The 16,762-nt window shown below is 47.8% G+C and overlaps 1 protein-coding gene across 2 annotated transcripts in view; it reads right to left on the bottom strand.

Moving 5' to 3' along the window:
* Positions 1–16,762, bottom strand: part of MARCHF9 (membrane associated ring-CH-type finger 9) — a 362,018-nt gene that overhangs the window by 90,800 nt on the left and 254,456 nt on the right. For both annotated transcript variants that reach the window (XM_063952304.1, XM_063952303.1), the window contains exon 3: positions 10,458–10,613. In XM_063952304.1, coding sequence (XP_063808374.1) covers positions 10,458–10,613 — 156 coding nt within the window. The remainder of the gene's footprint in view (positions 1–10,457; positions 10,614–16,762) is intronic.

The raw sequence follows: 16,762 nt of genomic DNA on the forward strand, positions 1-16,762 counted from the left end.
TCTTACTGCTAGGTCCGGATTGGCAGAATGAAGTACCGAATCCCAAGGCCTATTCGCAGTAAGCAACAAGTAAATACAAAGTCACACAGTACTAGCTAACTCTCTGGAACTGACTAACAAACAAAGATTCAGCAGCATTTGCCTAGCCTGAGAGGATGGTTTATATAGCAGGTGCTGTCCACGCCCCACTCAGACCTCACAGACTGTGAGCACAAAACCAGCGCCGGATTCCCTGCCGTGCACAGAGCCTGTAACCACTACACAGTAAAAACTCGGACCGGAGTATAAGCTGCGCTCAGGTTACTTCGCTAACACTTGCCTCCCGGTTGCCATGGCGACGTGGCAGCACAGAGCAGGAGATCCTAACAGTACCCCCCCTCTGACGAGGGGTCAAAGAACCCCTACCACCGGGTTTATCGGGGAACTGCGAGAAGAAAGAGCGTATCAGTCTGGGGGCATGAAGATCACAACTGCGCACCCACGACCGCTCCTCCGGGCCATACCCTTTCCAGTGCACCAAAAATGACAGCCGACCCCGAACCATCTTGGAGTCAAGAACCCTTTCAACCACAAACTAAGAGGAGAAGGTCTTCCACTGGAAGAAGGATTACTAACCGCCAGTTTTAAAAGGGAACAATGAAATGTTTTATTGATACCCAATGAACGGGGCAGATCTAACTGAAATGCCACCGGATTGATACCCTGGTGATCCTATAAGGGCCGATGAACCGGGGACCAAACTTATGAGATGGCTGTCTCAACTTCAAATTCTTGGTGGACAACCAGACAAAGTCTCCTAATTTGAAGCTGCAGGATCTTCTCCGCTTATCAAAAACCCTTTTGGTCACTAATGACACAGACACAAGGGCTTTCTTCGCTTTCCTCCAAATACCCCTAAGGACCGAAACAACAGAGGAACCACCAGACGTGGAATCCAGGGGGTCAAAAGAATTGGCCTTATGATGATGCCCATACACACAAAGGAAGGGAGAGATCCCTGTAGCAGAGTGAGACGCGTTGTTATAGGCAAACTCCGCCATGGACAGATGAGCAACCCAGTCAGTATGACACTTGGAGACATAACACCTGAGGAACTGCTCCAAGGACTGGTTCACCCTCTCAGTCTGCCCATTAGACTGTGGATGGTAGCCTGACGACAAGCTCACAGAAATCTGGAGATCAGAACAAAATGCCCTCCAGAATTTGGCCACAAACTGGGATCCACGGTCAGAGACCACATCAAGTAGCAACCCGTAGAGGCGCACAACATGCTGCATAAATAACTCAGACAGGCGTCTGGCCGATGGCAACCCAACCAGTGGAACGAAATGCGCCATCTTCGAAAACCTGTCAACGACAACCCAAATGGCTGTCATCCCCGAGGATTTGGGCAAGTCCACCACAAAATCCATGGAAATGTGGGTCCATGGCTTAGACGGAATAGAGAGTGGATGTAATGGGCCGACAGGAACCCCTCTAGGAGTTTTATTTCGGGCACAAACGTCACATGCCCGAACCCACTGATCCACATCCCTAGCCACCGAGGGCCACCACACCGCCCTAGACAGCAACTCCCGAGTTCTGGCAATACCCGGATGCCCTGCCGACCTCTTGGCATGGAATTCCAGGAACACTCGCTGTCTTAACCTAGGAGGCACAAACAAGAGACCTACCGGAAGGTCTGGAGGAGCCTGCACCTGTGCTCTAAGGACTAATGACAAGAGGTCCTGGGTAATGCCCACTTTAATACATGATGGGGACACAATGGGCAATGGCTCCTCAGTGGTTTCTTGAACTGGAGCAAAACTCCGCGAGAGCGCATCAGCCTTGATGTTTTTTGACCCAGGGCGATATGTTATCAAAAAATTAAAGCGAGCAAAAAACAAAGCCCATCGTGCCTGCCTGGCATTGAGCCGCTTCGCTGACTCTAAATATGCCAGATTCTTATGGTCGGTGAGAATTGAGACCACAAACTTAGCCCCCTCAAGCCAGTGTCTCCACTCCCCGAGTGCATCCTTTATAGCCAACAATACCCGGTTACCCACATCATAATTCATCTCGGCAGACGAAAATTTACGGGAAAAGTAAGCACAGGGATGAAGGCGATTATCAGACACCCCCATCTGAGAGAGCACTGCCCCAATACCTATCTCAGAGGCATCCACTTCTACCACAAAAGGACGCTCTGGATCTGGGTGTCGCAGCACCTTGGCCGAGACAAATGCCCTTTTGAGACGGGCAAAGGCCGCTTTGGCCTCACAAGACCAGTGAGCAACATCCGCCCCTTTCTTAGTGAGTGCCACCAAGGGGGCCACTATAGACGAAAATCCAGCGATAAACCGTCTATAAAAATTTGCAAAGCCCAGAAAACGCTGAAGCGCCTTCAAACTAGTGGGCTGCACCCAATCCAGGACTGCCTGTACCTTAGAACCCTCCATTTGGAAACCTTCTGAGGAGATAATATACCCTAGAAATGTGATTTGCTGGACTTCAATCTCGCACTTCTCCAGCTTCGCCCCAAGCTGGTGGTCTCTGAGTTTCTGGAGGACTAAGCGTACATGCTTCCGATGTTCCTCCAGGGAATGAGAGAAGATTAGGATGTCATCTAGATAAACAACTAAGAATCTATCCAAATATTCCCTGAGCACATCGTTCATGAATTCCTGGAAGACTGCCGGGGCATTAGAGAGCCCAAAAGGCATCACCAAATATTCATAATGCCCTGAGTGGGTATTAAAGGCAGTCTTCCATTCATCCCCCTCTCTTATTCGGATTAGATTGTAAGGACCGCGTAGGTCAATCTTAGAAAAAATGGTGGCAGTACGAAGCTGCTCAAACAAAACCGAAATGAGAGGCAGTGGGTACGAGTTTTTAATCGTGATACGGTTCAATTCCCTGAAGTCGATGCAGGGTCGCAACGAACCGTCCTTTTTACCCACGAAAAAGAACCCCGACCCAACTGGGGACTGTGAGGGTCTGATAAATCCCTTAGCCAAGTTCTCCTGAATGTACTCTGCCATAGCCTGAGTCTCAGGACGTGACAGGGAGTACAACCTGCTCTTGGGAAGCTTAGCATCCGGCAACAAATCAATGGCACAGTCATAGGGGCGATGGGGAGGTAGTACCTCCGCAACTTTTTTGGAGAACACATCCGCAAAATCTGCATAACATCCTGGCAATCCTGGCAAACTTAGCTGCGAGAGCCTGACTGGAAGGCTCAAGCAACTCCTGAAACAATCACTACCCCAACTAAGAATCTCCCCAGAGACCCAGTCAAATTGAGAGTTATGGGCCCTTAACCAGGGTAACCCCAAATCCAATGGGGCAAAAGAACAGACAGTCACATAAAAAGACAATTTTTCAGAGTGTGTGGCTCCAATAAACAAAGGAATTTGGCTGGTGCAGGAGGTAATTTTACCCTGGGACAATGGTTCCCCGTTTAACCCACAGATCTCAATCTCTGATGCCAAAGGTACTGAGGGAACAGAGTGTTCCAGGGCGAATTGACGGTCCATGAAAACCCCATCGGCCCCACTGTCAACAAAGGCCTCAGTCTTGACAGTTTGACCGAGGATCTCCAAAGTCACCGGAATGAGAAAAGTCTTTTTGGGAAATTCTGACTTCTGGCCTGACAGGATATTTCCCATCACCCTCAGGCCCTGAAGTTTTCCGTTTTTTCTGGGCATGATACTACAACATGACCTTTATTCCCACAGTACAAACACAAACCCTGCTGTCTCCTCCGCGTCTTCTCACGCGAGGAGAGGCGGGTAGCCCCAATCTGCATAGGCTCCTCGGAATATTCCTCAGAGTCTGAGGTTCCCTTGGGAAAGAAGGAAACTACGGTCTCCCTTTCAAGCCTACGCTCTCTCAGCCGTCTATCCACCCGGATGGATAACTGCATGAGCTGATCTAAGCTATCAGGCGAGGGATATTGTACCAGTTGGTCCTTTATCTGGTCAGAAAGGCCCCTTCTGTACTGGTTTCTCAGGGCTGGGTCATTCCACTGGGTATCATGAGCCAACCTCCGAAACTCCGTACTATAAACTTCAGCTGGCCGTCGCCCTTGCTTAAGTACCGTAATCTGAGCCTCGGCTGAAGCCATCTTGTCAGGGTCATCATACAAAATGCCCAGTGCCGTAAAAAAAGCATCAACACTTTTAAGTGACGGACAGTCAGGCTGTAACCCATATGCCCAGACCTGTGGGTCTCCTTATAGCAAGGAAATCACCATGCCCACCCACTGAATCTCCGACCCAGAAGACTGGGGCCTAAGCCTGAAATATAGCTTACAGCTCTCCTTGAAACAAAAGAACTGCGAGCGATCTCCAGAAAAACGATCCGGGAGATTTACTTTCGGCTCCTTAACCCCTGAACTTGCCGCTGCTGCTGCGGGAGCTCCGCTAGCGGCCTGCGGGGTATTCATTTTAATGGACATCTCATTAAATTGTCGAGTCTGGACCTGCACCTGATCGACCACCTGTTGCAAAGTATTTTGAGGGGTATGCTCCATATTCCCACAAAATTTCAACAGGAGTAAGGCTGCTGAATATGTTACGCACACCAGTGCTAACAGGAGTATACCGGTGTATGAACAGAGAGGGAAGCGAAGCAAACGAACTCACAGACAGTATAACATAACATACACAGGAGGTGATGGAATAACTAATAAACACAAAGTGAACGGAGAAGCCCAAAGGCTCAGGAATTGGGTGTCTCCCTAGTGTCAGGAATGCTCAGATAGAATAGAGCGGACAATGAAGCGATGTGTAGTGATTTAACATGTGGAACACCTGAAATGATGTTGCTAAGAGCAACAGAAAAAACCCCAAAGGGTTACCAACGGGTGTGGGAATAAACTCCTTGGTCAGAGATAGAAATATAGACACAAGGAGAGTATCCACAATCCTAACCCCCACTTGCAGGGCACAGGTTCAGCTTACTGCCACTAAACTGACACCTGGACGGCCTGCACAGTGAGGGAGGATTAAGCAAGCAGGTCTGAGAGTACAGCCGCAAACCTGCTGGGTTCACAGAATAGCAAAAGAACCCCAGCAGGTCAACCAACTGACTCCAGTCTTACTGCTAGGTACGGATTGGCAGAATGAAGTACCGAATCCCAAGGCCTATTCGCAGTAAGCAACAAGTAAATACAAAGTCACACAGTACTAGCTAACTCTCTGGAACTGACTAACAAACAAAGATTCAGCAGCATTTGCCTAGCCTGAGAGGATGGTTTATATAGCAGGTGCTGTCCACGCCCCACTCAGACCTCACAGACTGTGAGCACAAAACCAGCGCCGGATTCCCTGCCGTGCACAGAGCCTGTAACCACTACACAGTAAAAACCCGGACCGGAGTATCAGCTGCGCTCAGGTTACTTCGCTAACACTTGCCTCCCGGTTGCCATGGCGACGTGGCAGCACAGAGCAGGAGATCCTAACAACCTGTGAATGGTAGGCTTTCCACACCTTTTCTGGAATCTGCATCCACAGTCCACTGACGTGGCCATAGGCCCCTGTGTGCTGAGACTGCCATGGCCGTGATGCATGCATGGAGCAAGCCCATCTCTTGTATGGCCTCCACCATATAATCTGCAGAGTCCTGTATATGCTGTAGGAGTAAAACTATCTCCCCTCTGGGTAAGGAATCTAACCCCTCAATTAGGTTACATGACCATTTTGCAATGGCCCTAGTGATCCAGGCACAAGATATAGCGGGTCTTTGGGCCACCCCCACAGCTGTGTACAGAGATTTGAGAGTGGTCTCAATCTTGCGGTCAGCCATGTCCTTTAAGGAGGCTGCCCCCAGGACAGGTAAGATTATCTTATGTGACAGCCTAGATACTGATGCATCAACAATCGGTGGGTTTTCCCATTTTTTTCTATCATCCTGAGGAAAAGGGAAGGATGCCAGTAACCTTTTAGGGATCTGAAACTGATTGTCAGAATTAATCGAACTTTCTTCAAATAGGGAATTTGGGCCCTCATTCCGAGTTGTTCGCTCGGTAAAAATCTTCGCATCGCAGCGATTTTCCGCTTAATGCGCATGCGCAATGTTCGCACTGCGACTGCGCCAAGTAAATTTGCTATGCACTTAGGAATTTTACTCACGGCTTTTTCATCGGTCTGGCGATCGTAATGTGATTGACAGGAAATGGGTGTTACTGGGCGGAAACAGGCCGTTTTATGGGCGTGTGGGAAAAAACGCTACAGTTTCCGGAAAAAACGCAGGAGTGGCCGGAGAAACGGAGGAGTGTCTGGGCGAACGCTGGGAGTGTTTGTGACGTCAAACCAGGAACGACAAGCACTGAACTGATCGCAGATGCCGAGTAAGTCTGAAGCTACTCAGAAACTGCTACGAGGTGTGTAATCGCAATATTGCGAATACATCGTTCGCAATTTTAGGATGCTAAGATTCACTCCCAGTAGGCGGCGGCTTAGCGTGAGCAACTCTGCTAAAATCGCCTTGCGAGCGAACAACTCGGAATGACCTCCTTAATTCCTTAGATGCGTGGAAAGTAGCAGAGGATTTCTTCTTTACATTAAAATAAGATTCCTCATCTTCCTGTCACTTTGTCAGGAATGTGCAGGACGTCTCTAATAGCTTCTATCAGGGTTTATATTCCTTGTGACAGAGCTGCATCCCCCCTCCGGAGTCCACCTCACCCTCCTCTGCGCCTGATACATCATCATCAGTGTCAGCCTGCAGGATTTGGGCCAGTGTACGCTTTTGTGGACAAATGGTAGGGGTCTGAGACGCTTGTATGGACACTGAATCTCTATTCATCAGGTCATCCACAGACTGTCTTAAGTATTGCATCTCTTTCTCATTTTGGGACAATTTATGTGAAATATTTGAGATCATCCCTTTTAATGAATCCAACCATACTAGTTCGGACCCACTAGCCTGAGAATGTGTACTACACTGTAGCGATCCCCATGGGGAAGAAAGACACTCTGCCGCGCATGAGACACACGCCTTTGACATTGTAAAATGTGAAAGAACGCACCCAGACAGGAGAAAGGTTAAAAGCTCAGTTAACCCACACAGAGCCCTCTAGGGAGACACAGAGTATGATGGAGCCAGCCACACCGCACCCTTATAGCTAATGCCAAGCTTAGCTGGGTCGCAAACTAAGTACCCTTAATAGGGGCTTAGTATTCTAATATTGCTCCCCTCTTGCTATGACCCCCTGGTACCGCTGAGGTAATCTGGAGTCCTTGAGGAGGATCTGCGCTTCCCTACCTTTTTGTCTGTGTAAGCTGCAGAAGGAAAATGGCACTGGTGAGCTGCGGATCCGCTCATAGTGAAGCCCCGCCTCTTTAATGGTGAGCGGTCTTCCCTTTTTTTTATACTGGCTGAGGTGATTTTAGTGCTTAACAGTGGGTCAGAGCCCCTGTAAGCGCTGTGCCAGTGTGGGTAGTTGTTTAAAAACGGCTCAGCTCGCCCCTCATAGTGGTGCAGCAATGCTGATCTGAGCCTGGCTACGCAGCCTGCACTCAAAGCTGCGCTCCTACCCTTGTGCCGCCATAATAGCCGGCGAACTACTAACCGGGACGCCGGCATAGTACTCACCACTCTTCTAACTTCTGGCTCTGTTAGGGGTGGCGGCGTGCTGCGGGAATGTACGCTCGCCGTGGTGGGGCTTGCGAATGGTTCCCTCAGGAGCTCAGTGTCCTGTCAGCCGGAAATGGGACCATTAACCCTATAGGCGGTTGGGCCGTCCCTCCCCTAAGTCCCACGAAGCAGGCAGTCTGGTGCCAACCAGCCCTGTCTGAAAATAACAAACAGAAAACAAATGCAGAAAACTCTTCAGGAGCTTCCCTAAGCGTGAGGAAGGAGCCAGCTCACACTATTGATTTCTTAAAGTGCCCTAGGCTCCTAGTGGACCCGTCTATACCCCATGGTACTAAATGGACCCCAGTATCCTCTAGGACGTAAGAGAAAAATAAATAAATACAGGTATTTATTTTATGCAACTATCAAGTAACATAGAGGTTTAAATTAAGTATTCTGTCTGGTGTCCCAAATAAACTTACCATCCAGCTGGCTCCTGTCTATAGGGCAGGCAGGTGGAGTGGAAAAGGGCATGCCCCTCCAATTTTTCCCCAAGCTGTGTTCTGCAATGGAACTCGAAAGAACCAGTGGGAAAATACTTCTGCATAGATATGTTAGCATCATTTCCTCACAGTCTCCTGTACATCGCTTCTATCTGTGTGAGCAATACAGGCAGGACAGCATGTATGCTACAATATTCCAAGATTGCTCTCTTGTGTTGCATGCCATTTAGAACACAGCACGTTTGGACACATGTTTATGTGATGTTGACAGTATATTGTATGCAGTGCCGTTTCTTGCGGCGGGCGAGCTGTGCAACCGCACGGGGCGCCCACGGCGGCACTTCTTCAGCACTAAATCCCCCCTCCCCTCTCCTCCCAAGTGCCCAGCTCGGGGGGCGGGGTTTCGCGGAATGACGCGTTTGCGTTGTGACGTCACAACGCAATCGCGTCATTCCGCGAAACCCCGCCCCCCGAGCTGGGCGCTCGGGAGGAGGGAGGAGGGAGAAGGGGGAGCCAAGCCGGCCGGCGCCGACGAGGGAGAGGCGGCTGAAGAGCGGGAAGAACCGCTTCAAATGTAAGTCAGCCCCTCTCCCTCTCCCTCCCCCCTCACCACCACCACCTGCCGTACTGTGTAAATTGGGGACACCTGTCTTCGGAATGTGTAAAATGGGGACACTTGCCTGCCGTAATATGTAAAATGGGGACGCAGTTTGCCGGAATGTGTCAATTGGGGACTCTTGCTTGCCGTGATGTGTAAAATGGGGACACGTGCCTGCCGCAATGTGTAAAATGGGGACACTTTCCTGCCGTACTGTGTAAAATGGGGGCACTTTCCTGCCGCAATGTGTAAAATGGGGGCACTTTCCTGCCGCAATGTGTAAAATGGGGACACTTGCCTGCCGTGCTGTGTAAAATGGGGACACTTGCCTGCCGTGCTGTGTAAAATGGGGACACTTGCCTGCCGTACTGTGTAAAATGGGGACACTTGCCTGCCGTGCTGTGTAAAATGGGGTCGCGTGCCTGCTGTAATGTGTAAAATGAGGCCTTTTTTTTTTTTAATCCTGCGGTGGCCGTGATGATGAGATCAGATGAGGCCACGCCCATCTTAAAGCCACGCCCATTTTAACGAGGCCACGCCCCCTTGCCGGGAGCGCGCACATGGTTTTCCTCTTAATATCTATGGGGGGGGGGGGGGGCATTTTTTCTTATGTGAATATGGGGGGGGGGGGGGGGGGCGCATTTTTAAATCTCGCACTGGGAGCCAAATTGGCTAGAAACGGCCCTGATTGTATGAAAGTCACTTCGTTGGTTGTGGTTGGTTGGTGGTGGAAAACGCAGCCTTAAGATGTTGCTTCAGAATATACCGTAATGCCCAATTGTGGTTAGATCTGATGACTGAGCACGTCATGATAGGTGGATAATAGCAGTGTCGTACTGTATAGCAGTGACGAAACTGACGGAACCATCGCTTTTAGTGTAAAAGGCACTCACGGCTGCAGATCTTTAGGTTGGTGCAACAGTTGCACGCCTTTCAAACATAGGGCTTAATTCAGATCTGCTTGCACCAGATTTGGGTGGGGTGTGCACAAACTGAAATCTAACTTGCAGTGTAAAAATAAAGCAGCCAGTATTTACCCGGCACAAAAACAATATAACCCTCCCAAATCTAACTCTCTCTGCACATGTTATATCTGCCCGCCTTGCAGGGCACATGGTTTTGCCCATTTGCTAACAAATTTTCTGCAGCGATAAGATCTAAATTAGGTCCATAGCATAAATTTAGCACATATACGATCAGTTACTCAGACATGTTGGGGGGACGCCCAGCACAGGGCTAGTCCGCCCCACATGTCAGGCCCTGCCCCTCCCCCCAGCACGCGTGCGAAAACATAGCACAGCGGTGATGCCGTTGCAACCGCCAAGTAGCTCCCTGTCTGTGCAGCCCAGGCGGATACCCACCGCGTCCTGGGGCGCAGCGGCTGCGTCTGACGCCACGCAGCTGCCGTGGCCCGCCCCCACAACTGTCCAGACACGCCTGCATTGTCTGGACCGCACCCCACCACTGGCGTTCTAACGACCCCTTCTGTCCCGCGACTGCCTCTGCCTGTCAATCTGCGAGAGCACTCCCCATTGGGCTTCAGACTGCGATTGATGCCGCTGCAGCGATCCAGTCTGAATTAGGCCCATGGTTAAGGAGTTCTATTTTTTTTTTAACATAGGGCCAACGTTACGAAATTATGCAGCTATAGTAAACAGTTTGCCAACCACACCCTTCCATCTATAGATCTGTGAATTGCAGTATTACGGAAGCAATGCATAAACATAGTAGACTTAAAAATGAATGGATAGACCAACAAACATAAATCTTGTTTTGCATTATAGGCACCCTCTTACCTGGAGTGGGTTCTTCGTACTGATAGCTAGAACATGATATTTGAAATAGCACAGCTCACAGCTCCAGGATCCCCTCTCACTAATCCATCGTATTAGGCAAGGCTGATGTGTACAGCGCACAGACCCATCACAGCGACACGGACTCAGCAGTTCCCCCTACAGGATAAAAGGAGAAACAAAACTTCAGAACTTCACAACACATTGGTGATCACATGCTTAGAGGACAATTCCTGGGTAAATGAAATCTTTTAAAAATATACTTATTGACCCTTCTATGATTGGTTGGTCTGTGGCCTGGAATACCCATCCTGGGCTGATACAGCATTGTTATGTATCACTGGCTACTTAGCCCTTAGAATTTGCAGCTGAGCTAATTTTTAACAGATATATGGGAACCTGCTTCACAGAGAGCACCTTGTTGCTGGTGGGGGAGCCTACTAAGTTGGCCAATTTAGTAATAACAATCTCTGTATATGAACTGTACCACACGGGTTGCTTAAAAGCACAGGACAGCTGTTTTACCTATTCGTAACTTAAATTGTCTTTTATTGTTCCCGCTGCTCACTGACGTCTATGTTACTTTTCTCACATTATTGATTATTAAAAGTACATATTACTTTAGTCTAGCAGAAGGGCACTTCCCTTTCCTTTTTGTTTCTTTCTCCAAAGAGACTTAGTACACAGGAGCAGCCAATGGCTACAGCAGACAAAGGTGTCGATGCCGAGTTCAACACAATTGTACTCTTGTTGCGTGTATGTAACAAAATGAACACAAATTTTCCTTAATACTTCTAGCCTCAATACGCGATGTGGCGCCTGGCAGGGTGTGAGCTATGCCACGCTGTGTAAATTCTTTTGAACTTGAATGGGTGTCTTAAGGTGCATACAAACTAGGTGATATTGTTTACAATATTGTCCAGTGTGTTTATCTACGAGCGATGCCTGATGCACGCTCCCGGGGGTCGTTAATGACCCCTGCTGTCAGTAATCTGAGAATATCATCAGAAGCTGCATGTTTGTGCCGGCCGCGGCATGATGTCACTGTGCGATATTGATTGCAATAATGCACAGTGAGTATACTCTATGTCGGAGGTCCGGGAGGGGAAACACTATACTATATTGCTCATGGAGCATATCGCATAGTGTGTACCCACCTTTAATCGCAATCAGATGGACAAAACAGGATGCAGTTAATCTGCCGGCAGTCGGGATCCCAGAAATCAGGATATAGATGCCAGAATCCCAGCAGCCGACAATGCCGACATCCAGGATCTCGGCGCATAGGGGCTATGTCCATGACACTCATAGAATGGGAATAGAACCTGTCGCGAGCCACCAAGCTCACAGTGTGGTGAGATCAGCGAAACTGCAAGGGGACCCTTTACCCTCGCCCCACTGCCGGCATACTAGTGGCCAGGATGCTGCTGTCGGTATATTGACGGCCGGCATTCCAGCGCCAGTAAATTCTACTGAACCCGGACTTTACAATAGTATTAACATTTACTTATAAAGCGCATAATGTTATGCTGTTTTACAATTGGGAACAAAACACTAATAAAACAGTGATAAACAAAGAAAGAGAAAAGAGGGCCCTGCTCTCAAGCTTGCAATTTATATTATTTATTTATTTATTTTGTATGTATTTATTACCAGTAATTTATAGCTAGGCCCTATTTCAACAGAAAGCACCATGGAGTAAAGAAGCAACACCTACCAGTGGTACTGGGGCATAGGTCGATTTTGGAAAGATTTAAAAAAATGTTTTAATGTATTCAACCTATGTATTGTCAGTTCAACCGTAAATTGAAATAGGATGTACGTTACTTGTCAAACTCCAAGAGAATATGTTACTTATACCCATTTCCACTGACATGAAAATCCTGTGTTATAGCACGTGAACGTGCATCAACCCGGTCTTATTGTCAGTGGGAAGGGCTGAACCCAGGTCCAGTGACCCGGAATCCAACCCTGCTAGAGAGCAAGGTTTTTCCCGGGAAGGACCCGGGTAAGGCTCAGTATAAACAGGTAACCTGGGCTGATCAAACCTGGGACCCGTTTACTGCATAGGAAGAGCTGGTGTGTGGCGATGATCCCATCTTCAAGCACTGGCTGATGTCGCTAACCCGGGAATACCCAGGTCCAGTCGCCTGTCTGAAAGGGGTCTCAGCTGGGTTGCATCTGTCTACAAAATCCTGGGTGCGACCTGTCTTTTTAATCTGGAAGGGGTGTAAAAGATATCAACTTGGTGGCTTCAATTCCCCCACACATTACCACTCATTTCTTACTGTATATCTTTACGACTATTTTAGTAACATCAAATATATCAACCAGCCCTTACTGTAGGTTACCAACCATCTAGTCCTGTTTTTTTTTTATATCTTATATTAAACCAAAGCAAGTAAATGATACAAAATATCTTGAGGAGAAATAAAAAAAAAATAGGACGACAGTGTTATTTTCGCATGATACCTGCGGTTAGTCTACGTCAATACAGCGTACATTGAAAAAAAAACCTAGAGGTACAAACACTCAAAGGCAGAGAAATTATTAAACACTGTCACTTTCTTGACGGCAAATAATGAAAAGTGCACAATAACCTCACGTAGGCTGCTCACCTGTATTTTCCTTCAGCACTGACAGCTGGCTAACAAGCTGCTAACGATGTGCTGCAGTAATTGATTTGCTACAGCTCAATGGCAAGCACACATCATACACAAGTATGATGAAGGCACAAACTGATCCTGCAGGCTTATGTTTTGCTTTTTAGAGTGCATGGATATCTGCTTACTGTGTCACCCTCACATTACTTGCCTGGCATGAGAAATAATGCCTGTTACAAAATATAAGGCAACAATTTTGGGTAAAGTTGACATAGATGCATAGAGAAGTATTTGCCAGCTGTACATGGTATGGATTACACAGCTTCCAGCACACCGACTGTTTCTTAGAAATATTGTGCATGTAGTTGTACGTACAATTCATTAATCAAGAACTGTACAATTTTCAGACCAGCAGTCACATGCTCAACTGCCAATTTCATAATCTTTCTTTTCTGTATTTCTTTGCTTTTAAAGCAGGCACAGAACAAACAGTGGAACCAGTTTACCAAGCATTGTGCTCCGCAATTCATATTGGTTCTGTAACAGTTTATATATGGAGTACACAGCACCTTTCAGGGTGGATGCCCACTTTCTGGTCTTTGGAGACACCTCAGCAGATATGGGTTTAAGTTTGGCAGGTAGACTAGAGTACAAACATTGCACGGAAGTCCAACCTTCCACCACATTCAGCCACCCTTTCCTTTCAAGAGCTTTCTAAACTTTCTCCTAGAACACTGCCTGGGTTAGGCTAATTTATGACATAGATTAGTCATGAAAGTGATTACGTTTGTGCTTCAGGCTTTTTTATTTTAAATTTTCCTTCTCTGACTGGTTAACTTTATTTTAATAATCTCAATCCGCAGAATAAATCTAGTTTTTGAACTGCTCATCAAAAATTGGATTTTAATTACCTACCGGTAAATTCTTTTCTCGTAGTCCGTAGAGTATGCTGGGGTCCACATTAGTACCATGGGGTATAGACGGATCCACTAGGAGCCATGGGCACTTTAAGAGTTTAATAGTGTGGGCTGGCTCCTCCCTCTATGCCCCTCCTACCAGACCCAGTGAAGAAACTGTGCTCGAGGAGACGGACATACTTCGTAGAGAAGGAAATACAGAGATAGTGGTGAGATTCACACCAGCTCACACATAACAAGGCAAACCAGCCAACCAGCCTGAACAACCTCAGCAACAGCTGAATAACAGTACTTAACCAAGTAACAACACAGTACTAAACCAAGTAACAAGGAAGTACCGAACAAAGTAACAACTGCAGGAAAACGAAGTGCTGGGCGGGCGCCCAGCATCTTCTACGGACTACGAGAAAAGGATTTACCGGTAGGTAATTAAAATCCTATTTTCTCTTATGTCCTAGAGGATGATGGGGTCCACATTAGTACCATGGAGATGTACCAAAGCTCTCAGTACGGGAGGGAGAGCGCGGAGGCTCCTGCAGAACTGATTGACCAAACTTTAGGTCCTCAGAGGCCAAAGTATCGAACTTGTAGAACTTAGAACGTGTTCGACCACGACCAAGTAGCCGCTCGGCAAAGCTGTAAAGCCGAGACACCCCGGACAGCCGCCCAGGAAGAAACCACCTTTTGAGTAGAGTGGGCCTTAACAGATTTAGGACACGGCAAGCCTGCCGTAGAATACGCATGCTGGATAGTGAACCTGATCCAGCGGGAAATCGTCTGCTTAGAACCAGGACACCCAATCTTGTTGTGATCATAAAGGACAAACAGAGAGTCTGACTTTCTGTGACGTGAAGGCCTCTTCACATAAATCCTCAAAGCCCTCACGACATCCAAGGACTTTGATGTAATTGAGGAGTCAGTAGCCACTGGCACCACAATAGGTTGGTTGATATGAAAAGCTGACACAACCTTTGGAAGAAACTGTTGACGCGTCCGGAGTTCAGCTTTAGCTTCATGGAAAATCAAGTAGGGGCTCTTGCAGGACAATGCCCCAATTCAGACACACGCCTAGCAGAAGCTAATGCCAACAATGTGACCGCCTTCCAAGTGAGATGGAACTGGAACAATGACATTTGCCCTTTCCAGTTTTTGAATGGCTTCTTGTAAGATAGTCCTAACTGTCAGGAAAGCTGGTAAGCCTGACTTGAAAAATCTGTGAGGTATGAGCTCTTGAAACTCCAGTGTGTACCCCTGAGACACAATATCTTGTACCCAGGGGTCCAGGCCTGAGGACGCCCAGACCTGACTGAAATTTTGTAGATGTGCTCCCACCTGCCTGACCTCCAGGCTGGGAGGTCCACTGTCATGCTGAGGATTTTGAGGAAACAGAACCCTGCTTCTGTTCCTGGGAACCTGCCGGTGCAGGTTTTCTGGGTTTTCCATGACCACCTCTGAAGAAGGTGGAAGGGGACTTGGACTTCTTAACCTTTGCGGTCCGAAAGGACTGCATTGTAGACGCAGAGAAGGATTTCTTTGGCGTCGGAGTGGCTGAGGGAAGAAAGGCTGACTTACCCGCGGTTGCCGTAGAGATCCACGCATCCAAAGCTTCCCCCAAATAGAGCCTGACCTGTGAAGGGTAGGTTCTCCACATTCTTCTTTGATTCCGCATCCACAGACCATTGGCACAGCCAGAGTCCCCTGCGTGCCGAGACAGCCATGGAAGACGTCCGTGCAGTCAGATTACCAAGGTACTTCATGGCCTCCACCATGAAACCCGCAGAATCCTGTATGTGACGTAAAAACATTTCAATGTCACTTCTATCCATAGTATCTAAATCCTCTAGTAACGTGCCCGACCACTTCACTATGGCTTTAGAAATCCATGCACAAGCAATAGTGGGCCTAAGCGCCACGCCTGAAGCAGTGTATATGGATTTGAGCGTAGTCTCAATCTTGTGGTCTGCCGGCTCTTTCAAAGCGGTAGACCCAGGGACAGGTAAAACCAAATTTTTAGACAATCTAGAAACAGAAGTATCTACTATAGGAGGGTTTTCCCACTTTTTCCTATCCTCTTCAGGGAAAGGAAAAGCAACCAGAACTCTCTTTGGGATCTGGAATTTTTTCTCTGGGTTTTCCCAGGATTTCTCAAATAATGCGTTTAATTCCCTAGACAGAGGAGAGGTAAGTGAGACTTTCTTATTGTCTGTAAAGAAAGCCTCCTCGACCTGTTCAGGTACCTTGTCAGTAATATGTAAAACGTCCCGAATGGCTTCAATCATTAGCTGGACCCCTTAAGCAAAGGGATGCCTCTCCCCGCAGTATGTCCCCCCCACCGTCACCCGTATCAGAGTCGGTATCCGTATCGACTTGCATTACCTGGGCAAGAGCACGCTTCTTTGGGCAAATACTAGGAGAGTTTGTTGAGGTAGTGGGAGTAGAATACGACAAAGCCTCTACAGATTTTTTTAAAACCTGTGTTTCAGTCTCATAATTAGCTATCCTAGATGAAATCTGGGATATCATCCCCTTAATAGAAGCCACCCACTGGGGTTCGGGTTCAGAGGGCTGAGACAGTAAATTGCATTCCTGAGTACATGGAATAGACTCTTCTGGAGAAGATACATACTCTGCAGCATAAGACACAGAGTCCCTAGACATGGTAATGTGAGATATATAGCATATACACACGCACAGGAAAATGTCAGACACAGTTTCCCCCAAGTACCTTCAGGGAGACACAGAGTTATGGAGCCAGCCCACACAGCGCACCAGTAGACAGTTATATAAT

The sequence above is a fragment of the Pseudophryne corroboree genome, chromosome 2 (assembly GCF_028390025.1).
Source record: "Pseudophryne corroboree isolate aPseCor3 chromosome 2, aPseCor3.hap2, whole genome shotgun sequence".
Taxonomy (NCBI): Eukaryota; Metazoa; Chordata; class Amphibia; order Anura; family Myobatrachidae; genus Pseudophryne; species Pseudophryne corroboree.